Source organism: Symsagittifera roscoffensis, chromosome 9 (assembly GCF_963678635.1).
Source record: "Symsagittifera roscoffensis chromosome 9, txSymRosc1.1, whole genome shotgun sequence".
NCBI lineage: Eukaryota > Metazoa > Xenacoelomorpha > Acoela > Convolutidae > Symsagittifera > Symsagittifera roscoffensis.
Genome location: NC_087070.1, coordinates 39288351 through 39316140, shown reverse-complemented (window position 1 = coordinate 39316140; position 27790 = coordinate 39288351). Strand labels below are relative to the sequence as shown.

Here is a 27790-nt window from a genome sequence, read left to right as displayed (position 1 = left end):
GTAGATGATTTCAAGATTGCACGCATAATACTGAATTATAGCGAGAGAATAAGAAGGCTCCTCTCAACATTAGTTTTATTTCAAAGAGTGAATGAGCTTCTCGGAAATTGATATTTCTGGTCCCAGCAAACCCGAGAAAGAGAATCTTTGTTTCGGGCATGACTCTCTCGATGCGATATTTGGAGAGGAAAAAGGAATACCCGCACAAGTAAGCTCCATGAGTGATGTCCATTTTGAGCCTTTCAGAGAAACTATATCCCTGATGATTCACATCCTTAATTGAATCTGATTAGCTGTCGATCAAATTGTTGTGAACATGCTTGTTATTTTTGGTTTAAAATGTTTCAAGCCTTCATAGATGATGTCATAATTGAACGCTAAAATTAATTGCTGTTATCTTGAACTTTTGTATTCGAAATTTCACAGTGCAAGTTGTTCAACCAATCTGATGATAATCGAATAGGGTTTTTTCCGGTGATAAATGACGTCTCCCAACCTTGAATCGCTTTGTAAATATTTTGTTCAGATCTACGAAGCTATGAAATATTTTGTATGCGCATGTGTGTTTTTATTTCAAGATTTTTCAGCTGATGAATAAAAAAATGAGTAGAACATCAAAAAAGATCGCTGAAGTTCTAAGAGCTCAAAAGCTGAAAATGTTTTCAATTCTCTGGCAACTATGTTTTTAAACTCGGTTTTAAAATCCAGGGAAGGAGCTTCTTTGTTCGATAGTCTGGCTGATTATGAATTTAAAGGTTTTTCACTCTCACCTATTGATCTTAGTTTGACTTTTTTGAAAATTTGTTTTTTCATCCCAATTTTGTTTTACTCAGTTTTCTATTTTTAACACAAGAGATTTTTCGAGCGTAATGTTATACGGCACATCGCTTATTTTTGGGCAAAATTTATGCGCAAATTTTTCGAATTCGTGTTTTGGTGAAGACATCGAAGCCATGAGCCTTACAATCAGGGGCGGATCCAGGTTTTTCTCGAGGAGGGGGGGGGGGGGCGGATTTTCAAAAAAGTTTCGAACATTTTGTCGACCTTTTTTTTTAGGTCGACCAAATTGATTTTCCGAGCTCTCCCGAAGCACTACAAAGGCTCTGTTTTGGCCAAAATTTCTGCGCCGCATTGTCTAAATTCGAGCGAATAATGCAAGAAAGCAGGGTTACAACAGCTTATTTTTGCTCAATTTATGTCGTGAGAACTTTCTTCTACTCAAATAAATTTTTTTTTTGCAGTTTTTTAGCGCCATTTAGGAATTAAAATCTTCACAAATTCAGAAAATTTCTGCAAACATTTTGAACTAAATTTTTTAAAGTCTTGTCCAATTTGCTTCTTTTCTTTGACCATCGACTATTTCTAGGTTCCAGATTTTCATTGAGATCCTTTTATCGCACCAAGAAAAAAAATGACACTTAAGTGAAAAAAAAACTTTTTTTTTTCAGACTATGGTCGGAACATTCTGTGCTACTTGCACAGTATCCGGCTATCCTGGTTAGTTTTTGTGCCTACCCATTTTTCAAATGGTCGGAACAAAATGCAAGAAACATGTTGCGACCATTTGAAAAAGTGGAAAGGAACTTTGTATTCGGTTTTTATCCATTCAAATTTAGTTACTACAAATAATTAGAGAGAGAGAAAAAAAGAGAGAAGGAGAAAGAGAGCGCGCGAGAGAGAGAGAGACAGAGAGAGCGAGCGAGCGAGCGAGCTATGAGTCATATATCATATCAAAGCTCTTTCATTCGTGGCTCGAACGACATTTTAAATTTCAAAAAAAAAATTCCCAATGTTGAGAAAAACCGGTTTGAAATTTTTCGTCTAAATTCGAGCGAGTAAAGCGAGAGAGAGAGAGAGCACGCTTGTTTATTCTTAATTCGGTCTGTTTACAATAGCTTAATTATGCTTAATTTTAATCGAGGTAAATTAGTTTTTGGAGATTTTTTAATACCATTTTGGTAATGAAACACTAAAGAAAATTGGTAAAGAAAATTTGAAAAAAAATTAGATTTTTTTTTTCAAATGTTTGATTTTTTTTTCAGATTTTTTTTGTTATTCATTATTTTTCATCGAATACTTTTGTCCTGTTTGCTGATGTTGTTACTATGGTTGTTGAATATGCCCTAGCTATAGTTTTACGTCAGATCCTTTTATCAAACCACGCAGAAAAATACTAGTATAATTTGAAAAAAACTCTTTTAATCGTGTTTTTCAAAACTATGGTCGGAAAGTTCTGTGCTACTTGCACAGTAACCGGCTGCCTTTGTTTATGCTTGCGATTAGCATGCGATATCAAGTGATTCTGTTAAAAGTTTGTTAGACCAAAAAAAAAGTCATACTCCGATTTGATATCGCTTGCTAATCACTTTTAACAGAATCACTTGGTATCTTGTTTCATAATGAATTCAAAGTTCTAAGCGTCTCTTCTACGCTTAGTCTGGAGGAAACGAATACGTCTGGGAAGGCAAAGATACTGGGTTTGAATCTGACCAGGACTTGTTTTTTGTTTTCAAAGGAAAATTTTGTTTCAAATAAAATTGCTTATTGGCCAATGGTTTGTCTGCTAATGTTTTGTTGGCTTAGTTGCCACATCTTAGAATTGTTTTGCTCTATGCAGGTTTTTAATTGTAGTTGTTGTTTTTTCATTTACTCCTGCAGTTTGTAATTCTACTAGCCTTGACTTCGTATAATTTTTACCCTTGCGATTACCCAATATTGATTTTTCGGGATTCGTGGGTTTTGGCCTAGTTTCCGTCGGTTCGTTTTCCGTTTTTTTTTTCAAATATCCTTTATATTATCTGGTTCTAGTTTTTTCGGACAACTTGTTGAAGCGTGGATTTTTTTTATTCTTAATTTTTTGTAGAATAATTTAAATTTCTGTTTTTTCTCATTTTACCAAGTCCTATTTTGAATAAAATTGTTCTTTTTTTAAATGTTTTTCAACTAATTTCAAAAAAGAATGTTTCGTAGATTTTTAAAAACTATGGTCGGAACATTATGTTTTACTTGCACAGTAACCGGCTAACCTTGTTTGCCTGATAGAATTCGCCTCTTTGCCGTTTTGCTGCTAGTGTTTACGAGGTACAGCTTCTGTGTTAAAAGTTAAAGAATTTTGCTTTTTGTTAGAGATTTTTGATGACATTTTTGTTCAACTCAGCTTGTCTGCAATGAGCTTGTTGCTTTCGGAAGTGCTATGTGGCCCTGTCTGTTCTATTTGGTTGTTATTTTTCTAACTAAAACCTATTTTTGCGTGCCAGGCCGTTACAGGGCAACAATGCCGCAAAAAAAAAAACGGCGAAGAGAATGATCAGCACCAATTACGTCAGAAAAGAGAGTTAAAATTTGTTTTGCGCATTGATTTTGAACTGCTCAAAATTACAGTGTTTGGAAATTAGTGGGCTAGTTGCACAGCAGCAGGTTATTCTTTATTTATGGCGTTATAATGGACACCACTGGAGAAATGGCCTCTCTTAGGGCATAACTGAGTTCTATGGAGCCAGTGGATCAGGAAAGACCCAGATAGCTCTCCATCTCACTCTCACTTGTCTGGCTCAACAACACAACAACAAAGGAAGCCCAACCATATTTAACTTCATACTCCACCCAGGGGCGGATTGAGGGGGGGGGGGGATTTGTTAAATTGTAAGGGAATTACACTTGGTTCAAAATAATATAAATGTTTGATTTGACTCCCGTTTGAACGCTAAAGCAGCACCAAAATTTGCAAGTACACCAATTTTGCGAGAACAAAACAATGTCAACTTTGGAACTTTTACTATTTTTTTATCATCGCAAACAAAATTACTGACAATTTAAGCTACAAACATATTGTCGCAATTTTTTTTATTCGAGGTAGGTGACAATTTATAAATTGCTGAGAAGTGCATATTCTTTTTTTGAACGACAAATATGAATGTGCGGTAGCAAATTGCCGCAAATTTTGGAGTAAAGAGTTAAATTGGTACGGCATCACAGTGGTATACATTTGCACCGAAGGAGTTTTTCCTTCCAAGCGTTTCTCCCAGCTGGTCGAAAGTCGGACTGAGGAAAATAGAAGTAGTGATTTGGGAGATTTCGGAGAACGACTTCTGTTACGCCACGAGGCTTCAATAGACAGTTTGGTCCAATGCATCTCAAACAGGTTTGTAAAGTGCCTGTCTCAAAATGCGGAAAAGTTTTCTAATTGGACGATAAGAAAACAACACTTTCTAAACGATAAATGTAAATCTATTGTTCAGAAATGAATCCATTGTCGTTGTGTGTTGTTTCGGCAGAGAGTTCCGCTGTTTCGAGCAAAATTGTTATACGGCTCATCGCTTATTTTTGGGCAAAATTTATGCGCAAATTTTTCGAATTCGTGTTTTGGTGGAACATTTGAAGACATCGAAGCCATGAGCCTTACAATCAGGGGTGGATCAAGGTTTTTCTCGAGGAGGGGGGGCGGATTTTCAAAAAAGTTTCGAAAATTGATTTTCCGAGCTCTCCCGAAGCACTACAAAGGCTCTGTTTTGGCCAAAATTTCTGCGCCGCACTGTCTAAATTGGAGCGAATAATGCAAGAAAGCAGGGTTACAATAGCTTATTTTTGCTCAATTTATGTCGTGAGAACTTTCTTCTACTCAAATAAATTTTTTTTTTGCAGTTTTTTAGCGCCATTTGGGAATTAAAATCTTCACAAATTCAGAAAATTTCTGCAAACATTTTGAACTAAATTCTTTAAAGTCTTGTCCAATTTGCTTCTTTTCTTTGACCATCGACTATTTCTAGGTTCCAGGTTTTCATTGAGATCCTTTTATCGCACCAAGAAAAAAAATGACACTAATGTGAAAAAAAAACTTTTTTTTTTCAGACTATGGTCGGAACATTCTGTGCTACTTGCACAGTATCCGGCTATCCTGGTTAGTTTTTGTGCCTACCCATTTTTCAAATGGTCGGAACAAAATGCAAGAAACATGTTGCGACCATTTGAAAAAGTGGAAAGGAACTTTGTATTCGGTTTTTTTCCATTCAAATTTAGTTACTACAAATAATTAGAGAGAGAGAGAAAAAAAAGAGAGGAGAAAGAGAGCGCGCGAGAGAGAGAGAGAGAGAGAGCGAGCGAGCGAGCGAGCGAGCGAGCGAGCGAGCGAGCTATTAGTCATATATAACTTCAAAGCTCTTTCATTCGTGGCTCGAACGACATTTTAAATTTCAAAAAAAAAATCCCAATGTTGAGAAAAACCGGTTTGAAATTTTTCGTCTAAATTCGAGCGAGTAAAGCGAGAGAGAGAGAGCACGCTTGTTTATTCTTAATTCGATCTGTTTACAATAGCTTAATTATGCTTAATTTTAATGAGTTAAATTAGTTTTTGGAGATTTTTTAATACCATTTTGGTAATGAAACACTAAAGAAAATTGGTAAAGAAAATTTGAAAAAAAAATTAGATTTTTTTTTTCAAATGTTTGATTTTTTTTCAGATTTTTTTTTGTTATTCATTATTTTTCATCGAATACTTTTGTCCTGTTTGCTGATGTTGTTACTATGGTTGTTGAATATGCCCTAGCTATAGTTTTACGTCAGATTCTTTTATCAAACCACGCAGAAAAATACTAGTATAATTTGAAAAAAACTCTTTTAATCGTGTTTTTCAAAACTATGGTCGGAAAGTTCTGTGCTACTTGCACAGTAACCGGCTGCCTTTGTTTATGCTTGCGATTAGCATGCGATATCAAGTGATTCTGTTAAAAGTTTGTTAGACCAAAAAAAAGTCATACTCCGATTTGATATCGCTTGCTAATCACTTTTAACAGAATCACTTGGTATCTTGTTTCATAATGAATTCAAAGTTCTAAGCGTCTCTTCTACGCTTAGTCTGGAGGAAACGAATACGTCTGGGAAGGCAAAGATACTGGGTTTGAATCTGACCAGGACTTGTTTTTTTTTCAAAGGAAAATTTTGTTTCAAATAAAATTGTTTATTGGCCAATGGTTTGTCTGCTAATGTTTTGTTGGCTTAGTTGCCACATCTTAGAATTGTTTTGCTCTATGCAGGTTTTTAATTGTAGTTGTTGTTTTTTCATTTACTCCTGCAGTTTGTAATTCTACTAGCCTTGACTTCGTATAATTTTTACCCTTGCGATTACCCAATATTGATTTTTCGGGATTCGTGGGTTTTGGCCTAGTTTCCGTCGGTTCGTTTTCCGTTTTTTTTCAAATATCCTTTATATTATCTGGTTCTAGTTTTTTCGGACAACTTGTTGAAGCGTGGATTTTTTTTATTCTTAATTTTTTGTAGAATAATTTAAATTTCTGTTTTTTCTCATTTTACCAAGTCCTATTTTGAATAAAATTGTTTTTTTTTAAAATGTTTTTCAACTAATTTCAAAAAAGAATGTTTCGTAGATTTTTAAAAACTATGGTCGGAACATTATGTTTTACTTGCACAGTAACCGGCTAACCTTGTTTGCCTGATAGAGTTTGCCTCTTTGCCGTTTTGCTGCTAGTGTGTACGAGGTACAGCTTGGCTTCTGTGTTAAAAGTTAAAGAATTTTGCTTTTTGTTAGAGATTTTTGATGACATTTTTGTTCAACTCAGCTTGTCTGCAATGAGCTTGTTGCTTTGGGAAGTGCTATGTGGCCCTGTCTGTTCTATTTGGTTGTTATTTTTCTAACTAAAACCTATTTTTGCGTGCCAGGCCGTTACCGGGCAACAATGCCGCAAAAAAAAACGGCGAAGAGAATGATCAGCACCAATTACGTCAGAAAAGAGAGTTAAAATTTGTTTTGCGCATTGATTTTGAACTGCTCAAAAATACAGTGTTTGGAAATTAGTGGGCTAGTTGCACAGCAGCAGGTTATTCTTTATTTATGGCGTTATAATGGACACCACTGGAGAAATGGCCTCTCTTAGGGCATAACTGAGTTCTATGGAGCCAGTGGATCAGGAAAGACCCAGATAGCTCTCCATCTCACTCTCACTTGTCTGGCTCAACAACACAACAACAAAGGAAGCCCAACCATATTTAACTTCATACTCCACCCAGGGGCGGATTGAGGGGGGGGGGGATTTGTTAAATTGTAAGGGAATTACACTTGGTTCAAAATAATATAAATGTTTGATTTGACTCCCGTTTGAACGGTAAAGCAGCACCAAAATTTGCAAGTACACCAATTTTGCGAGAACAAAACAATGTCAACTTTGGAACTTTTACTATTTTTTTATCATCGCAAACAAAATTACTGACAATTTAAGCTACAAACATATTGTCGCAATTTTTTTTATTCGAGGTAGGTGACAATTTATAAATTGCTGAGAAGTGCATATTCTTTTTTTGAACGACAAATATGAATGTGCGGTAGCAAATTGCCGCAAATTTTGGAGTAAAGAGTTAAATTGGTACGGCATCACAGTGGTATACATTTGCACCGAAGGAGTTTTTCCTTCCAAGCGTTTCTCCCAGCTGGTCGAAAGTCGGACTGAGGAAAATAGAAGTAGTGATTTGGGAGATTTCGGAGAACGACTTCTGTTACGCCACGAGGCTTCAATAGACAGTTTGGTCCAATGCATCTCAAACAGGTTTGTAAAGTGCCTGTCTCAAAATGCGGAAAAGTTTTCTAATTGGACGATAAGAAAACAACACTTTCTAAACGATAAATGTAATTGTAAATCTATTGTTCAGAAATGAATCCATTGTCGTTGTGTGTTGTTTCGGCAGAGAGTTCCGCTGTTTCGAGCAAAATTGTTCAGATTTTTCTTCCTTTTTGTTAGTTTCGGAAATTTGACGAAAAATGGGAACATTTTGATGGTTATTCGATAAAGACTTAGGTTTTCGGACGAGTCTTTCTTTGTCGCATTTATTTGGGATACGAATGTCTATGAACCGAAATTTAGCTTCCTTCTGTAATTAAAACTCGTAAATGAAAACTAAAGTTTATTTGAGCCACCCCTCTGACTGAAATTAATTTTTCCGCTGCTTTGATATTATGACCTTGAAACAACGGGGTTTCTTTTTTTTCGGTTAGTCAAAAACTTTTCGTTTTTTTTTTATTGCAGCTCGAAATCACTAATACACGCTCGAATTACTCTTTAAGGTGATATATCAATCGAACCCGTCTTATATTTATTTGTGGTACCTGGAATTGGCGGGAAATAAACCTTCTCGACATTGGTCGTTATCAGAACAATAAGATAACAACAGTATCAATTTTATGCTGACATTGTAAAGGGAAGGGGTCTTCTGTGAATAGTTAACGAATATTTTTGGGAGTATGCAGATGTTTATTAAATTAAAGAAATTTAGAAAAGAAATAAATTGAAGTAGATTTGAAGAAACAAAGAAATATATTGATCAATATTCAATATGAATAAAAAGGATCTCTTTTCTTTATTTTCTCCCTGACGTTATTTAGTAACGAATTGTCACTCCTATTATGAAATAAATCAAAACTTAAGAACCTGTGAATTTTGTACCTAGAAACGACTCTCCCCCTTTTGCACATGGGGGGGGGGGGGCTAGTAAGAGAGAGCCAATAAGTGAGTGTGATTTAAATCTCAATGTGTTTCAGACTTCCCAAACTGGTTTGCTCGACTGAAGGTGTTAAATGTGTTATTGTGGACTCAATAGCGGCAGTGTTTAGATGTGAAACTAGAAGTGACATTTCACACGTAGAGAGGAGTGAAATATTCTTCCAGCTCGCTTCTAGGCAGCCCCATTCTCTTTTTCCTTCTATTCTTCCACGTCTAGGAAGTCAATTAAGATTGAAAATCAAATCAGTTGAATCGTATATTATATAAATTCTTTTTCAAGAAGGGTGTTATACCCTCGACCGGTAGGTGAGGTATAATCTATGTTGATTCTGTGTTAGTGAGAAACTACGCAGAGAGAGAGAGAGAGAGAGAGAGAGAGAGAGAGAGAGAGAGAGGACTTAATTTACCCCTTGGGGAATTTACAAAACAATCTTACAATTTACAAAACTTAACAGCAATAATAGAAATAGTTTATAATTTTTAAAATAGATATTAAGAACGACAATACAGGCAAATACATTTTGCCGACCACGTACAGCTCACTTTTTCATTGTAAGTTTGAAGCTTGCTCTTGTAGAAAAGATGAATTTTCCTCTTCCATTCACAAAATGAGTCACGAGCATCAATTTTCAGGTGATTTACCAGCCTTACAACTCGATCAAAATAAAAATTTCTCGTCTTCAAATATCTTCGATTTTTCAAAACAAAATGCAGTAATTTGAGCTCCGCAACGACGAACAAGATTCTGATAGGGTAACGTAATCGAAAATATTCAGGTCATATTTCCCGTTGAAAAGTCGATGGAAAAGGAGTAAATCACTTATCTCTAACTTATAGGAGATAGGGTAAATATTCAAGTTCAAGAGTGTAGAATTATAATCACCAGTCATGCCAATCCACTTTATGCAACGCTTATTTAAAGACTACAACTTCTGAAGATCTGTTTTGCTTGGGGACCAAATTGGAGATGCATAAGATAAAATGGAGAGAATACAAGTTTTGTATAAATTAATTTTGAGTGATCTAGATGCACTCATCGGAACATTTCTTTTCAGCATAAAGAAGACCTTATAACACTTCGAAATTTTGTCAGCAACGTGGAGGGACCAACTAAAATTCGAAGTAAAAATAACACCAAGGTCTTTAAAACTTTGAATTCTATCAAGCAAAGTATTACCGATATAGAGAGTCGTTGTGGAACAGTGAAAAAATGAGAGTTTTTTGCACTTCTCTGGATGTAAATCAAGAAAATTTTCAGTGCACCACCGCTGTAGAGCGGACAAGTCAGTCTGTAAGGAAGTAGAATTTACGCTGCAGCATTTGAGATCATCAGCAAAGAGAAAAGAAGAGGTGCTAAGGGTTGAGGGAAGATCGTTTACAAACAGTAAGAATAACAAAGGCCCTAAAATGCTACCTTGGGGCACCCCACTTGTCACTGAGGCTATTTCAGATAGCATGCCATCTATGCGCACACGCTGGTAGCGATTGGATAAATAACTAAGTAGAAGTTCTAGGAAATCATGATCAAGGCCATATGACGCAAGTTTATAAAGCAGCCTGTCATGTCGCACTGAATCGAAAGCTTTCCTAATGTCAGCATAAAACACGGTAGTAAAAAGACCCTGCTCATAGCCTTCAAAAATTTTATCACAAAAACTCAAAAGTTGAGTTACAGTTGAACGCCGAGACATGAACCCATATTGCGATGACGAAACTTTGTACCGGATTTTCAAATAAACATGATCGAATAAAACTCGTTCCAGACCTAGTGATAATTTCGGTAATAGGCTGATTGGCCGATAATTGGTAACATCACTGTAACTTTCTTTCTTATGAAGAGGCGAAACATACGCAGTTTTCCAAGCATCAGGCCAGACTTTGTGCTTCAAAATATTCTCGTAAAGCGCAATAACCAGGGGACACAGTTGATTAGAGCAGTACCTTAGAAATGCAGGAGGTACATTATCACAGCAAACTGAGGCTGAATCATCAGCAGAGCTTAAGAAGTTGAGAATTTTATCGAAAGAGATATCAATGGAATTTAACGAAATTGACGAACAAGTATAGAGCTGTAACAAATCGACCGAACAGAAGGGTTTGAAGACTGAAGCGAAAAAGCGATTAAATAAATTGGATTTTTCTAAAATGGAGCGAGCTTTAAATGACCCCCAATGTAAGGTGCCAGGAAATGTACACTTGTTGGAAATGCTTTTGAGAATTTTGAAACAGTTGTTAACATTCAAATTTGCAAATGAGTTGAGATAACATAATTTATCTAGTTCTAAGTTTCGGTCAAGCTCAAGTGTCAGAGAACTATGATCGCAGGCCGGGAATTGTCGTCTCTTTGAAGTTAGTTTATTAATAAGGTGAACGGTAGATGAACTGTAGTAAAAAGGTAGTTGTTGTCGTTTTTTCCGTTTCAGCTGTGCAGATGCTGACACTGCACCTGATATTGTAGGTATAAACAGAGTTGAAAAATTTTCAAGTAAATGGGGATAACTTAATGCATCGTAGCATGCATCTAGGAAACTATTAAAAGTAACGAAATCAAAAGAACTTCTGGAATAAGATGGTGGAAATATCTCAGCGTTTGTATGCATTGAAAATGTAACCCCAACGGCACGGTGATCAGAAAGTGCACAATCAAAGACAACAGGTTCATTTTCTAGAAAACGGTCAGTTAGAAGAATGTCAAGTATATTCCCACTATTATGAGTTGGTTCATGAATCAATTGCTGCAGATTGTAATCCTGGAAGATTGAAATCAAACTCATGTCATAGCTGGAAGAACTAAAGCTAGTATGCCAATCAATATCCGGTAGGTTAAAATCACCGCCAAGTAAGAAATAATTATTTAAACAACCAATTTTTGAACATTCTGTCCGGTAAGCAGAATATACTAAGGATAGGAAATATTGAACTTCTGAACAGCGTTGCCTGAACCTAGAAGATGCAGGAGGGTTATACACTGTAGCAATGCATAAAACATATGAAGAACTCGAAAGTATAGCAGCGCATCCAACATTAGAATTGCAATGAACCGGTATGATATCAAAATGTGAATTTAAGGTAGATTTCATGGCTATAAGAGCACCCCCGTGTTCGCCATTTGATCTATCAGATCGAGCAATAACGAAATAATCAGAGAAAGGAAAAACGTGGTTAGATTCGGTAGAGTCATTCAGCCACGTTTCGGAGGCACAGAAGATACCACAGTTCCACGAATTTAACAAGTTAACAACTTGTATTCGTCTATTTAATGAAACCAAACTTTGGCAATTTAAGAACACTTTAAATAATTCAGAATATAGTCAGTCTTCATTGGAATTTATTGGAACCTCTTGGCCATCCAAATAAAGTTTTAAATCTCTAATTTTAATGAGACTTTTGTCATGCCCAGATTCGCTAAGTTCAAATCGCTTTTTCAGAAGGGTTCTTTCAAGTTCTTGGCCAGTTTTTGTGAGGGACTTACTAAGGAATACGGCAGATGAATAGTCTTTCAGCTTGTAGGCTTTGCTCAATAACTTGCGAGCAGACCACGCTGAATTCAATTTTACAATGATACTTCGGGACTTTCCTGAATTGGGTTTCACTCTGCCCGCCCTATAAACGTCTTGAATACAACCTGAAGCATCCTTTTCAATAAATTCCAGCACATCGGTGACTAGTTTCGAATCATCTTCGAATCGTTTTGCTGTGATTTGAGATGAGCTCTCAGGTATGCCTTGAATTCTGATTTCATCTACTTTATGGAGGGTTTCAGACTGTGAAGAGGTTGAGGGGTTGGAGATGACGGTTTGGACAGCAGGGGTGACAGGCACAGACTTGATAGATTTTTCTACCGCAGATATCGAATCGACAATTAAGGCAGTGGACTTCACCCTGGACAAGGCTTCGCGTAATAAACAAGTGAGATTGCTTTTATTGACAGTGGCGAGAAACTTATTCAATTCTTCAGGATTACAATCAAGCAGCTCGTCAATCGCAGAATAATAGTCCTTGGTAGACGGTAACTGCCCACGTCCACTATCGCCGTCCACCATAACAATCAAATCAGTTGTCTCTTTTTTAGCTCTTTAAATAAATCAAGAAGAAGTATCGGCAATAAAGCAGAGAAAGATAGAGTTAATAACCAACAACGTCATGTAAGTGAAGTGAATATATCTTTTGTTCTTCTGGTTCAAACGCTGTGTATCATCAATCGGATCTCTTAAATCCCTTAGCATAGGGCTATCCACGTAAGTATCCGATTCGCCGAACAGTGCGCTCTGAAATGAACTTATCAAATAGCAGCTAGTGCTATTTAATAAGTTTATCACAACAATTAGGCTGTGGACTGAGTGTGTGGATTGAGTGTGTTGAGTGAGAGTTAAACGAATAAAAGAACAACTTAAATTCAATGTTCTATGTTTAAGTCTGGCTGACACTGACCTCGAATCATTTGAGAGACAGTGCCTTATAAGTACTAGTACATATGTGATTACGTATAGATAGGTACTTATTTAATCATCAGACTTCTATAGGTTAACTAATTTACTTTAAGTCTATGACATGCTAATGTTACCAACTGGTTATGTTAGCACCTGAACTAGTTTTGTTATAATATCCGTACGGATAACATTCCCCTCTTTTTGGTAAATTGAGTCTATCAATTTAGTATGTCCCCGCAATTATATGTCCTCCTCTTGCTGGCTCTTGTTGGCCTTTCCTATCATCATAGTTGTGTGCTGATCATCTCTGGTAGTTGTTATAGGTGAATGTTGTTTGCTCGATCTTCTAGCTATTTGTTCCTTTTCGCTTAGAAAGGTCATGGAGTTGCCTCTAATTGGGCTGATTGATTGCAGGAAATTCATAGCATCCTCGAATTCTTTGCTAAACGAATCTTCCGTTGTTCTTGGTTTATCAAGGATGTAACGCGAGTTTGTAGTTCTGGGTGGTGAGTTATCCGCTTGGACTGTTTCTCGTGCGTTTTCAGGCGTGTCACTATTCATGTGGACCTCAGTGCACAAGATATCTTCGGATGTTTCTGATAATGGTGATGGGAATGCCGCAGGGTCCTCGGCCACCGTGGTTGGTCTGTTGTCTAGTGCTGTGGGGTTATTTGATTCATTCGCGGTAGTCCCAGCATTGTTGGAATCATGTATTGTTGTCACCGTAATTAATGCCTCCGTATTGTTCGAGATGTTTCCGATTGGGATAGCGTTACCGAATTTCTCCGCTAGTGTACTCTTTCTCGTTCTCGTTGAACGCCGGATTTCAGGTGATTGTGGTTCTGGTGTGGCTTTGAGGTCAATTCTTTTGGCGGCAGGTTGTTTATCCGGTGACGGGGATTTGTGGTTTAGATCGGTATCCGACGAGAGTGAGATTGAGGTCTCGCATTCGAACTGGATTTTCGTGAGATGGACTTTCGATTACTTTTTAGGGCTCATTTTACCTTGCGGTATTGTTTTTGGGAGACGTGTGGACGGTTCGCTTTTGTTTCGTTTGTCCCGAATGCTGAATGATTTCTTGCGTTGTTTTTGTTGGTGGCCTTTTCGGACTTGTTAATGCTTGTCCTCCTTGTGTCTCGTTGATAGGTGTCTTTTTACCTGAAACATGTGGTTTGGCTCTTGGTAGGTGTTTATAGGCCACGAAGTCCTTTAGTGCTGCTGGTCTACATTTCCCATAGACCCTTGGGTCTGGTATGAATGCGAGACCGTCATGCCTAATAACTCTAGGTTGTTTTCCATCCTCCCTTATCCACGCAGTATGCGGAGAGTAATTTATTATTGCACCATTTTCAATAATTTTGAATTATGCCCCAAATGTCCCCGGATTTTTAGTTTTGCTGGCGATTGTTCCCGTTTTTCTAGCGATTTGTTCGAGGCGGAGTCCTGTTTTCGAGTCTATCGTATGGGCTGGACCTTTGAAACGATCCTTAAAGAATAGTAACGGTGCCCTTTGTAAATCTTGTTTTTCCTGACGTGTTAAAAGTCTTATGGGTTTACGTGTTCCTAAGTTTTCGAAATCGTTAGTTTTTTCTTTTAGAAAAGATTCCTTGAGTGATTTATTTTCGTACGGTTTATTTGACAAAGGTAGGTGCGCACCTATTGGGAATTTTTGAAGTAATCTCCTGTCGAACTCCTCATCGCTGCTATCCAGGGTAATTGCATCCGTGTTTGGAAGAGTATCCTGTTGGTATTTAGCGCGTTGTTTGCCTGAGTTGGTTGCTGTGCTTGGAGGGACCTCGATTGCGTTCTGTTCCCCATTGTTTTGTGCGGGTGGTACCGGGTTGAAGATAGGTTCGGGTACGTATTGGTGGTCTGATGTGGATTTGCCTTGGTGCTTGAATTTTAACCCAGTTCATCCTCGCTATTCACCTCTCTGTTCCACATGGTTTCCGCCGACAGCGCGGGCTTAAAAAGCACTTTTTCATCTAAACATGACAATTTAGTGTTTTCCCAGGAAAGATTTGAGGATTTAGGCGACGTGCTGAGGTTACTTAGTGGTGTATTAGCTTTTCTACCATAGTGAGCTTCGAAAGGCGTAACCTTTGTAGATGCATTAGGCGTAATGCGGAGTGTTTTTATTAATTCCGCCACGTCTGATGCTAATTTGTATGGTTGATTTGATTTATCAATTTTCATAATAGCTAATTTTGATTTTAAGGTTCGGATGAGTCTTTCGATCATACCCATAGCTCTGTGGTCGTCCACTGGTGCGAAAATCAGTTTTATATTATAAGTTTTACAATATATGAGGAATTTTTTGGCCCTGAATCCTTGTGCCTGGTCACATCTGATTGCTCGTGGTACGCCTTGGTTTACTATGTGATTTTGCATAAATCGGATAATTGTATCCGCTTTGTTATTAGTTACGACTTTAACGTATGGGAAACGTGAAAAACGGTCGACACCCACCAATATGTAAACCTCTTTATCGTTTTCTTCAGGAAGGGGCCCCCGCAAAATCCAATTGGATTTCTTCGTTTGGTTCTACCACCGCGTCCAATGTTGTGTAGTGTTGTTTGCCCGATATTACTTTAAAGTTCTTACCCTTTTCACGGCAGTTTTTGCAGTTTTGTGCAGTTGCTACAATATCGCGATGTAAATACGGGTACCACATATGTTTTGCCGCTTCTAGCATTCCCCCTTGTCCCGGATGTGTAAGGTATTTTCTCTGACGGTTAGGCGGTGTCTTACATTATAAAAGTAAGGGCCATAGCAATCCTTGATGTTGTCCCACTTTTGCTGTTTAACCATGTTGAGAAGCGGCGATAAGTTCCGGTCTCGTTTCGTTGCGGCTGCTAGGAAGTTTAAGTCCATCACTTTTCGTAAGTTTTTGCGGAACATCGGGGTGTCCTCTTCCTCTATGCTGGCGTTTGTTTGACACTCAGTGTCTTGACCGGTTGAGCGGTCCTCCTCAGTCTGCGTCTGGCACTCTGTGTCCTGTGTTTCCGCTAATGCCAGAGTCTGACAAATTGCATCGACCCGGTCGTTTTCAACTCTTCTGAATGTAAGGCTTTCCGTGGACGGTATAACCTGGTGTTTTACGTCACTGATGGTGAGTTCTGGCGGTGGAGATTTTGAGAGAAATGCATTAAAGGACGCGTAATTTATTGAAAAGAAAGTAAGTTGGGTTTGTACACCGCTGTGAGTTTTTCGCGTAATGCCTATTCATTATTGAATTTCGATTGAATTTTGAATTTTGGTGGGTTTTCACTGAATTTTGTTTAGAATTTTGTTTCGATGAGAAGCGACTTGATTCAAACAATTGACTACGAACAGTGAATGCAGTTTGTGTCTGAACCGAATTTGAACGTGGGAAATCTCGTTCCGGTTGAGCGCTTTGGTGCCTAGATAATTAATCGAATTAACATTATTCAAGGATAGGTTATTACTGCTGCTATCTTGAAATTCGACGCATTTGACGAAGTCATCGATTAATGCTACGACAAAGTTTTCATCCCAGTACGCCGGGGGTATTGGTTTTCCGACCGGGTGTCATGAAATGTAGTCAATGAGACCCATTTTACTACCGGCCAGATGCTGTATATCGAAATCAAATGGAATGAGTCGATCAATCCATCTGGTTAACCTACTTTGGTAGGTTTTAATGCCCCGATTACTCTTTAGGGCACTTACTAATGTTTGATGGTCCGTTATCAGAGTAAAACGTCTACCGTATAGGTAATACTTGAAATGTTCAATGGCCCATACTACGGCCAGGAGCTCGAGTTCGTTTACCGAGTATTTCTGTTCGCATGAATTTATGAACCTTGATGCATACGCAATGGTTGCCCAACCATCTGGTGTATCTTGTTCAAGAGCCGCGCCTACTCCTTCGCGGCTCGAGTCACAAACAATGCGAGTTTCCCTATCACTTACGAAGTGTCTGTTTTCCGTAATATTTTTAACGGCATTTAGAATGTTTTTGAACGCTTTTCCGTTTTCATCGCTCCAATGAAAATTAATTTTGTTTGCCGTAGACAATAGTGGTCTTAAAAGGTTACATAATTGAGCTAAATTGGGAATAAATTTGTTTAGATGATGGATCGAACCCATAAAACTCTTCAATTGTTTGAATGTTTTTGGGTATGGTAGATTTATTATGCGTCCGTCTTCTTCTGCATAGGTGTGGTGCCGTGTTCGTTTATTACAAACCCCAACTACTCTACTTCTTTGCAACCAAATTTACACTTATCGATTGAAATTGCCATGTTTTCAGTATCTAATTCATTAAGGACTTTAGTCAGTTTCTCGATGTGCTGTTCTTTTGTGCCGTGTGATATAATTAAAATATCATCTAAAAACGCGAACGTGTCTTTTTCGTTGTTAAGGGTTAGATCGATGGCTTTCTGAAATTCTGCGGGCATATCTGTGAGCCCGTAGAAACCAGTTTGAAACTGATAGGTTCCCTTAGCCTTTCCCCCAATTATACTGAAATTACACTGCGTACGGGTTGAGGCGTCCAGTGGCAGTTGACTATACGCGTAAAGTAGATCAATTTTTGAAAAATATGTCGTTCCTGGCTTATTTGTACCATCCTGTGCCGATTGCGCTATATTGTCTAACAGAACATCAATATTCGGCATCTGGTACTTATTTTTGTGGATCGACTTATTTATTTGTTTCGAATCCATGGCTGATTTAATTGATCCGTCTTTCTTAACAGTGATTACAAAAGGGCTTATGAATTGTTGATCACTGCATTTTTCAAGGCGAATGATGTGGCCTTGATCAATTAAAGATCTGATTTCGTGTTCCACTTTTTCTTGGATATGGATGGGAATGCGGCGCCCTCGTTGTTGTAAAGCTTTGAATTGTGATAAGAATTTTGTATGCACCATATGGTTTTTTGAGCGTCCGATTCGTGTACAGAGTCCGGGGTACGAGTTTCTTACCCACGTCGCAATTTGTGTATCTGAATTATCTATACTGTTAACATGTAGTGCTGACTTACCAACTGGCTTTCTCTCCTGGTGTAGATGTATGCCAATTTGTGGGAGAAGATTACGCCCCAGGATGTTCGCTCGTCTGTCGTCCACCACTATAAAAGAGGCTGTGTGGATCGTCCAACCACCTGATTCAATTGGAGCGGTTAGGCGGCCAAGGGACGGGATTTTGTATCCATTGTAGCAGACCATTCGGTTAGCTTCGTCGTCCTCTCATTCTTGTTCTTACTGCTGATTTTACTGTCGTGGCCAGTAGGTTGGCTGTTTTTTCGTTCACGAAAGTTGTTGGGGATCCTGTGTCAGCAATAAAAACGATTTTATTCGTCTGCGAGCGCACCCTTATTAGATGTCCTTGTAGGTCTGTGTTCGTGATTTCTTCTGCCCGTCTTAGTTCGAAATTTATCCAGTTGGTGGATGTATCATCCGGATGGATTAGTTCCCACCCCGGAATAACGTCACCAGCTTGCAGGTAATTGACGTACGCGGTCATATCGGTGTCTTGAATATCTTGTTGTTGTGGACTATCCTCCTGGATTGCCATTACCTCGCTAGATTTGCAGAGTCTTGCAAAATGACCTCTCTTGGTGCACTTATTGCAAATTTTGTCGCGTGCCGGACACTGTGCCAAGTGATTTGCTGAGAATGCGTTGCCGCATTTGAAACAATCTTTTTTCTGTCCAGATTTATCTGTGAAACTCCTCGACGTTGTTCCTCCTCTACTGCGTCCACCTCGCGGTTGAGACTTGTAGCCACCCCGCCTCTGGATGAAGTTTACTGGTTCTGACTTTACATTTGAAAATCCGGTGTGACTGTTTGAAGTTCCCTGTTTTCTGATATGGACCTGATTCTCTAGGCCTTTTTCACGTCTTACCGCGTAATCCAATGCTTGTTCGGGCGTTTTTGTTTCAGCAAGAAGATCTTTTTGAACTTCATCGTTTGACATGTTTGCTGTAAACAAGTCTCTGACTATTTCGGATTCGAAACCTCCATCGTTGCATGCTGTGCATTTGAAATTTCCTTTTACTCTAAGTTCCGTAAGTCCGCAATGGAATTCTTCCAGGGATTCTGTTTTTCCCTGTTTGCGTGTAAAAGCCTCATACCGATCGATTGTTACATTTCGTGCCTTGACGAAAAGACGGGTTAGCCTGTTCCAGAAGTCTCTAGTTGCAATCTCCTGTGTTTTGAGGTCCGGATAGTATTGGGTCAATCTTCTTTGACCTTCCGTCCCCAAACACAAGTAGATGTAGCTCCTGCATTTAATGTCGGCTTCTTCCCATGGGATTCCGTCTACTGTTGGACCCAGGTTGTCCAAGTGTTGACACTGGTTTTCCCACGCTACCCGTTTCTCCTGGTTCCGCAGATTTCGATCTCGGATTTGCTTGTCGGTTTCCCCCTCTATAGGAAGTTCGTATCCTGGTTCTTGCGGTTTTCGGATAGCTGGAGGATTTCGTAACAATTTTGTCAGGTTTACGCCGTCTTTTGCAATAATGCCGAGGAATAGTTGCTGGTTCCACTTGTCCCACTCTACCGGTGGTTCCGCTGAGGCTTTTTGCCAGAATGGTGTTATTCCCAGCGGGTTCTTTGGAACTGCTGGCTGCGCCATGTTATACCCTCGACCGGTAGGTAAGGTATAATCTATGTTGATTCTGTGTTAGTGAGAAACTACGCAGTGTGTGTGTTGAGTGAGAGTTAAACGAATAAAAGAACAACTTAAATTCAATGTTCTATGTTTAAGTCTGGCTGACACTGACCTCGAATCATTTGAGAGACAGTGCCTTATAAGTACTAGTACATTTGTGATTACGTATAGATAGGTACTTATTTAATCATCAGACTTCTATAGGTTAACTAATTTACTTTAAGTCTATGACATGCTAATGTTACCAACTGGTTATGTTAGCACCTGAACTAGTTTGATCACAACTGAATGTTTTGTTATAATATCTGTACGGATAACAAAGGGAATAGTCAGCCTATAAATCACATAATTAATTATGATTAAAAAATCCAATACTTGGAAACCCAGTAAAAGACCAGAGCTCCAAAAATGCTGCTGTTTAATTTTATTCAGTTTAAGTTGATCTAGTTCAAATTGGACCAAACTTTCTTTAAGTATAATATTTGATCTTAGTTTTAAATTATCAAAGTTGACAAAAAGATTGGTAAACGTTTATCACCACAATACAACGAGTTCGTGTAGGTTCTCCCTGGGTGCAAAAGTTATATGGGGCAAATAAATAGATTACCAAATTTGATGGAAAACTGACCGAGTTACTCCGAGTGTTTTATAATGTTTCTAAAAGTTACCGAGTGTTTTATAATGTTTCTAATAGTCACCGAATGTTTAATAATTGTTCTAAAAGTGTCGAATTGAGGAAAAAGAGCGGCCCTTAGTTTGAAGCGACTCTCTGTTGAGCATGGAGTGCATGTGATTGTGATGAACCAGGTGTCAGACATATTTCCAGAAGATGTCATGAATATGCACAAGTGGCTCACTGGCAGTAAGTTTGCCTCCATCAAAGTGGTCATCTGACCTCGAAAAGGGGAAGCAAAGCTCTTTGAGCTCAATAATTTTTTTGTTCAAATTTAAATCACATATACTGTTAAAAAATTTTAAAAAACGTTCGTATACTATGAAGGCTTTTTTTTGGCTGGGAATCTAATTGCAGCGATTTTGTTTCTAAATTTTGGTCGTGCCGAGAAGTTGATCGAAATGTTTACTTTTTCAATTATTTTGATCAGTGATTGTATGATGGAAGATCTTCTATAATACAGTGCTGATTTAAATTAACCGGACAAAACGCGTTAAACTTGAAATTTAAAACGCATTTTTCTCAAATTGGGTTGAGTTTAGGTGAAAACTTATGAAGACAAAACTTGCTTAGAATTTTAGCAGAATTAATATGGTGTAATTTGTTTTGCAAAATTCGGGTCCAAATTTTTACCCCTAAAATGGGTCATTTTGGCTTTTCTTAGTTAATCAAAAATTACGCCAAAAATACTCAGTCGATCACAGACATAATTATATCAAAGTGAGCCTCTTTTGTTGCTCAACAAAATTTAAGGAGGGTATAATCTCCAAAATATTGTATAAGTTAACTTATTTTTGTTTGATAGACAAAAAAGGTCATTTTTACTATATAAAATACCAACTTTTTATTTAAAAACAATTTTTAAACAATATGCAATTTTTTTTGGAGAAAATACCCTTCTTAAAGTTTGTTGGGCTACGTAAGGGGCTCACTTTGATATAATTATGTCTGTGATCGACTGGGTAGTTTTGGCGTAATTTTTGATTAACTAAGAAAAGCCAAAATGACCCATTTTAGGGGTAAAAATTTGGACCCGAATTTTGCAAAACAAATTACACCATATTAATTCTGCTAAAATTCTAAGCAAGTTTTGTCTTCATAAGTTTTCACCTAAACTCAACCCAATTTGAGAAAAATGCGTTTTAAATTTCAAGTTTAAAGCGTTTTGTCCGGTTAATTTAAATCAGCACTGTACATCAATTTAGTAAGTAGCTAAAATAATGAAATTGTTCAGCGTCAATGAGTGTATTAATTACTAGTTTGAAGTTTGAGTTTTAATTACACTATCGACAATTTGTTGAGAAAAACGGAACACTGTGGTCGTAATGTTGTGCTACTGGTCTAGTAATTGGCCACGTTCGTTGTTTTTTGTGGATTTTTTTATGAAATCATTCTCATTTCTCATTCTCAGGGGTTATCAGACCAATAAGTTGATTTGAGGGGTGTGATAGTCCATTTCCATTTTGTCCTCTTTTCAAACTCTGATTTTCATTGATTGCCTCATTACGAAGTGAGTAGGAATCAGTTATGGCTCAGGATAGATTTTTTGTAATAGTTTTTTCACGAAAATCAGAAACTACACACAAACGCGGATTTGGGTTGGGGGAAGGGGTTGGATATATCATTTTGAAGGTATTTTAGTCGTGCTTTGGATTTCATAAGGAAAATTTAAAAAAAACTTGTCTCGACGTCCAGAAAAAGTGGGCTGAATAAGTCCGCTTAGCAGGCTAAATAACCGCGTTGGTAAGAATTAGAAATCTGATTTTATTATTATTTTTTTATCAATACCATAGCTATCAAGTTCAGTTAACTCATTGACTTGTTCAAATCTCGGTTTTATGACAAATTATCCCTTATCATTTTATCCCACAAAGGTATCCCACTCAAAAATAACCCAGCAGACAGAAAGCCCAGGACGAAGTAGCCCACGCAAATTAAAATATTCCATCTGAGGAACTGAAACAATAAAAAAATATCGCTATAGGCTAATCCAAGCAATGAACACAAGATGCCGCATTTGAACTAACAGATCAAATCAATGCTAATTTTTTTATTTAAAACCGCGTGAAATTAACCTCAGTTTAAAGTGTGAAAGCGAAAAGATATGACTTTCTAAGCTCACTTATCTTTATGGTTAAAGAATTTCACTCTTGGTCAAATGATCAAAATGTTGATTCACCGGCAATCAAAAGTCTTAGTTAGAAATCAGTAAAAACTGTCTTCTAAACCCCAAAACCCACCTGTACTGAGTAATCGGTATGGCGGATGAGGTAAAATGCAAAGTTATTGTTGTATTGGTCTTTTTCTCGTCTCAAAAATGGTACCCCCACGATGGCTATGAGTTCAAAGTTTTTATGAATTTAGAAAATCAATTAAAAAAGCATCCAAATGACGACAGTTTAGAAAAGTTATACGTGCATCTAGATGAATGGCCATTTAGCAAAGTTTTCATTAAGCTCTCGGTACACCAAAGGTGTTTGAGTAAGGGTGCCTTTGCTTGCTTTCAGAATATTGACCAGAATAATCAATCTGAAGTTTTTCTCAAAACTTATGCCAGCCTTCAACTGCATTGGTTGTTCGAATGAAAACTGCTGCCGCGGTGTCGTAATGCTTTCATAGAGCTGGTGAAATAAAGGATCACAAGTCAATGAAATTTTTCGGGCACAAAATCTCCAATAAAGCTAATCAGGGCTTCAAAGATCCTGTTGTAAGTGGACTCTTTCTTTTATACTGCTAAGCAAAACGTAAATTCAGGAGGGTCAAAAGCCGCCTTTCTTGATATGTACTGCGTACTTTTGATAAAACTGAAATGGACATATCTCAAACTTTCCGTCACGAAGCCAACCTTTGCTATGGACGCGAAAAGTATTAATTTTCCGTGTCCTCGAAAATAATGAAAATTTCGTCCCTTTTTGCGCTATCATATAGACAAAAAGACAAATATTTTTCGGGAATGTGGAAGTGCCGGCCTGTCGATGAAGTCACTTTGACTGTTTTTGCCATTTTTTCATGATTGAAGGTTCCTGCCAACGTTGCATGTGAAGGAAGTGAAAGCTGTTTTTGCAGGGTTTTTGTTCACTGTCTTCAGGCTAGCTACTATCAACTGGTTACTTACAGGGTTGATTTGAGATTTCGCTGTTTCTTTCAGCTGGTTAACCAATTGCCTTGCTTCTACGCGACCCATGTTAAACTCATGGCTGTGATCCTGACTGAAAGAAATAATGGTTTTGTCGCAAGCTATAAGAGTCATTAGACATTTATGAGAACGCAACTTTGCACAACGACAGTGAGTAGTAGGTTTTGTGTCTCGCTTTTTAGTGAACTCGTGTCCATCCAAGATAAGCAGCGTTTTGCCTTGTTGATATTTGCCGTAGATAGCACCTGTCAAGTTAGTGTTTTTTGTAATAGTGCTATGTGTGTAATGTTATATATTTTCCTTGTTTCACTATCAAACTATCATGACTCCATTAACAGGGCGAAAAACAAAAATTAATCCCTGAAAACAGTCTTTTACCAACAGCACTATTTCTATATGGCGTCTCAAATTAACTGAGGAAGCTGAATTGCTACTCTTTTTATTTTCGATAAATAGATATGCACCGATCTTTGGTAATTTATGTCTTCTTTAATCCTTCATGGAATGTTTTAATTGACAAAGGCTATAACGGCATGGGCTTTTGTGTCCATTGGGGTTTATATGTATGCGATATTTTGTGATGGGTTACCTTGTCCTGTCACCCAAACCTCACTTTTATCTATGAAAACGTCAGAGCGCTGAGAAAAAGTTTCAGTTGCCTAACAAAAAGAGTTCTTTTTTGAATCATAGCCCACCACCTATTACTAAATTTTTAGCTATAATCGCACTCCTTAAAAGCAATTTTTTCATATTTGAGCGAATTTTGCTGGATCTCAAAATAGGCCAGAAATTTTTCAATTTGGACAGACATGGTTAGTGATATGTTACAATAGTTGGTAATTTTGAGTTTAGTGCAAATTTTAAATTTCAGAACTATATTGCATAATATATATTCATTTCATTTTCAATCAATTGTTCTCTTACTAAGATATTTTTGTAAATACATTACTCTGCCAAATGAAATGCTATTCTAAGACTCAATTTTTACACTTCTTTTGACGAAAAATTTGGCTTTTGAAATAAATTAAAAATAATGTGCGAAGTATAACAAAAAGCGATCCAGCTGTTGATATTGAAACTACCACCTATTGTTATATATTACATTGTTTTATAACAAAAGTGTGTTTTTCAGCGAAGAAGCCATCCCTTGGGCTCTCGTGGTCTAACTGTGTCACTACGCGCATCCTAGTCAGCTGCACTCAATACCTTATGCCACCACTAGAGGTCAAAGGTAACCATTACACTGGGGGATGTGGTCAAGGCCAAAGCGAGGGTCAAGTGGCTGTGGCTGCAGTGCCTTTGAGGCGGCTAGATGTGGTCATGTCTCCATTTTGTGCGAGGAGGTCATGTTTCTTTGTAGTGGACCAATCTGGAATACAAGCCGTCCAATGAAATCCAAATAGTCCGAAATCCAATTGTTTCGCAATGCATCATCACTCGAAGTTTCTCAATAATGATGTTTTTTTTGCTTTATTTTCTGATAGATGTTTTTGTTTGTTTTGGTTTCGTTAAATTTGCTTGCGATTGGACTATTCAGGTTAACTAATAGGTTAACAAAATCACTTGATAAATGATTCTGATTAATTTTTCACTTCGATCTTCGTTTGAAAGTCATTCGAAACAAAATTATGAATTTTTTGTAATTATAGTTTTTCAGCGTTTCAAAATATTTATCCGACTTTTTCCTTTCAATATTTTATGCTGGCTTGCAACGCTTTTTTGGTATTTTCGTGACGTATCTCAAGTTGTGCGAAGCTCCGCTTCGCCTCTGTTAAAAATTGTATTATTTGTTTTCTTTCAGTTGTTTCTATATTTGAGCTACAAAAGAAGCCGGTTGAGCCGTATAAATCTCATTATAGAAGTTATTCTATCAGTTTTTTTGAAATTGCTCTTTGTCCATAAGTACATGGCATAGATCCCTTGAACTTTTTCGTCCCTTTGGTACCTAGTGTAGAATAAGCACCCTTAGAAAGAATGCTAACATATTCAGATTTTGTACTTACAAAAAGGGGGGGTAGTTGAAAAGATCTCTCAAAATATCTCTATTTCTCCCATGGTGGTATGTGTGCGCTGTTTCAGGTTGTAGTTTGATGCTTTCGTGTAATTGAGGGCCATGACAGAAGAGAAATACAAGGAGCCCCGACGAATTAGACAGCTGCCGGAACACGTTGTCAACAAAATAGCCGCTGGCGAAATCTTACAGCGACCCAGTTCGGCCGTGAAAGAACTTGTAGAAAACTCGATTGATGCAAAGTCGACTGTTATTAATGTTACAGTTCAGGACGCCGGGTTCAAAATGCTCCAAATACAAGATAATGGCAGCGGAATGCAAAAAGATGACTTGAAAATCGTTTGTGAGAGGTTCACTACAAGTAAGTTGGAACAATACAAAGATCTGCAGAGTTTGACCACTCACGGGTTTCGAGGGGAAGCTCTCGCCAGCATCAGTCTGGTTTCTTCGTCGCTGACAATTGTAACCAAAACTTCCAAATCTGACTTGGCCTATAAAGCAACATATAAGGAGGGAAAGTTGTCTCAAGCTATAAGGCCGGCAGCTGGAAACAACGGTACTCAAATAACGATCGAAAATTTGTTTTTCAACATGCCTCTTAGACGAGAGTCGTTAGCCAATCACAACGATGAATTTCATCGAATTAGTAATCTTGTAACTAAATACGCTCTTCATTATTATCATGTCACTTTTTGCTTGCACAAACAAGGCGAATCATCAACCAGTGATTTCAGAACTTCCGGCACGAAAACACACAGTGAGAAGCTGGCAGATATTTACGGGTCAGCGCTGGCCAAGGACTCGATGCAAATCGAACTAGCACACTGCTCAGTTTTTAATTTCAGCTGCAGAGGCTTCGCTTCAAGGCCTTGTTACGTCTCAAAAAAGTATTCGTTCATTTTGTTTGTCAACAACAGACTTGTAGAGTTTCCGAGTTTGAAAAAATCTCTTCTCAATATTTACTCTGTATATCTTCTGAAGGGAAATAACCCGTTTATTTATCTCAACTTGCTAGTCAAAGGCGATGAAATTGATGTAAATGTACATCCTACTAAAGAAGAAGTTAAAATGTTACACGAATCCGAAATTGTGGATCGAATTTGCAAAAAGGTTGACCAGTTGCTGATTAATTCGAACTCAAATCAGCAATTTTTAGTCAAATCTATAAACCCATTCGTTAGTGTTTCTTCTTCGCAGACCGTCTTAACTCCCTCCCAAAATGAAAATAGTTTGTCGTCGAATAATCGCGAAAGTTTCCTCAATCACTCTCAAAGCGCGGCGAACTCACCATGCAACATGGTCAGAACTGACCCGAAGTTGCAAAGCTTGGACCCTTTCTTGGTCAAAAGGTCAAACTCCATGCTACCAAACAAAATGTCGCACGACTCTCAATTTGAATACTCAGTCGCCACTGGCAACGACAATGCCAATTTGTCAATTAAAAAGAATAGAGACATTGAAAGTTGTGAAAAAGCTGCTCCAAATTTTCCGCCAAGAAGAACTTTTAAGCTAAACAGCTTGCTTAATCTTCGGAAAATAGTCGAAGATAGCTCGTGCGCTAAAATGCGTGAAATAATTGCAAATTGTACTTATGTGGGATCGGCAAGTCCTGAAATAGCGTTTGTTCAGCACGCCACCGAACTCTGGCTGCTGAATTTCCAAAACTTAAGCGAGCAGTTGTTCTACCAAATAATTATATACGACTTCGGAAATTTTGGCAGGTTTTCATTTTCTTCTGAAACAATGAGTATATATAATTTGGCTGAGCTTGCTTTAACTAAAAGCAAATCACGCAAAGACAAGTTGAAAAATGAGGGCAAGTCGATTGAAGAAACAGTTAAGAAAATTGAAGAAAAATTTTTATCTCGATCCGCTATGTTGCTTGACTATTTTTCCTGGAATATAGACAAAGATTCTGGTGTCATGTCATCGTTTCCGATGTTGTTACGTAATTATGAGCCTTCGTTTGAAATGCTTCCCGAGTTGATTGTGGAAATGGGCTTGAAAGCCGATTGGAGTAAGGAGCAAGAATGTTTCGACAGTATTGCTCGGATTACTGCTAAATACTACGCGACTGGTTCTCGCTTTTGGAAGCATCGGCCGGAAAAAGACTGGAAGTTTGCTCATCAACACGTATTGTTGCCAGCAATGAAACTGTTTCTTCAGCCGAACTCAAAAAATCAACAAACGTTTTCACAAGTTGCGAGTCTTCCACAGTTGTATAAGATATTTGAACGTTGTTGAAAACGTTGTTGAGTAAATGCTGTTTAGTTCATTCGAAATTTGAATATGTCAGAAAATTGTAACTTGTTTTGCTTTGTTAAAATCTTTTGTTTTAATAGCGCGTTTTGATTTGAAGCATTCATTCTATTAGGGAACTATTTTTACACGTGA

At 37.8% G+C, this 27790-nt stretch overlaps 2 protein-coding genes across 5 annotated transcripts; both read left to right on the top strand.

Annotated features, from left to right (window-relative positions):
• Positions 1 to 81: 81 nt before the first annotated feature.
• LOC134853904 (uncharacterized) lies at positions 82 to 25536 on the top strand. 4 transcript variants are annotated; one of them, XM_063869868.1, is made up of 5 exons: positions 82 to 208; positions 8543 to 8680; positions 20332 to 20438; positions 24518 to 24787; positions 25465 to 25536. In XM_063869868.1, the coding sequence occupies exons 1-4, from the start codon at positions 159 to 161 to the stop codon at positions 24775 to 24777; spliced, it is 555 nt and encodes a 184-aa protein (XP_063725938.1). In that variant the 5' UTR covers positions 82 to 158; the 3' UTR covers positions 24778 to 24787; positions 25465 to 25536. The 4 variants fall into 4 exon arrangements, 3 of the variants coding, with proteins under 3 accessions (XP_063725938.1, XP_063725939.1, XP_063725937.1); XM_063869869.1 differs by having other exon boundaries at positions 24518 to 24728; positions 25465 to 25529; XM_063869867.1 differs by lacking the exon at positions 25465 to 25536 and having other exon boundaries at positions 24518 to 24887.
• On the top strand, positions 25499 to 27790 carry LOC134853903 (DNA mismatch repair protein Mlh1-like). Its single transcript, XM_063869866.1, has one exon. The coding sequence runs from the start codon at positions 25499 to 25501 to the stop codon at positions 27638 to 27640; it is 2142 nt and encodes a 713-aa protein (XP_063725936.1). The 3' UTR covers positions 27641 to 27790.

Bases quoted from the DNA above. Each gene is read 5' to 3' on its own strand.
- LOC134853903 (XM_063869866.1), top strand. From the start codon at position 25,499: ATGACAGAAGAGAAATACAAGGAGCCCCGACGAATTAGACAGCTGCCG.
- LOC134853904 (XM_063869868.1), top strand. From the start codon at position 159: ATGACTCTCTCGATGCGATATTTGGAGAGGAAAAAGGAATACCCGCAC. The intron at 209-8,542 runs GTAAGCTCCATG...AATGTGTTTCAG, and splicing joins AAAAAGGAATACCCGCACAA to ACTTCCCAAACTGGTTTGCT. The intron at 8,681-20,331 runs GCAGCCCCATTC...AGCGGCCCTTAG, and splicing joins TTCTTCCAGCTCGCTTCTAG to TTTGAAGCGACTCTCTGTTG.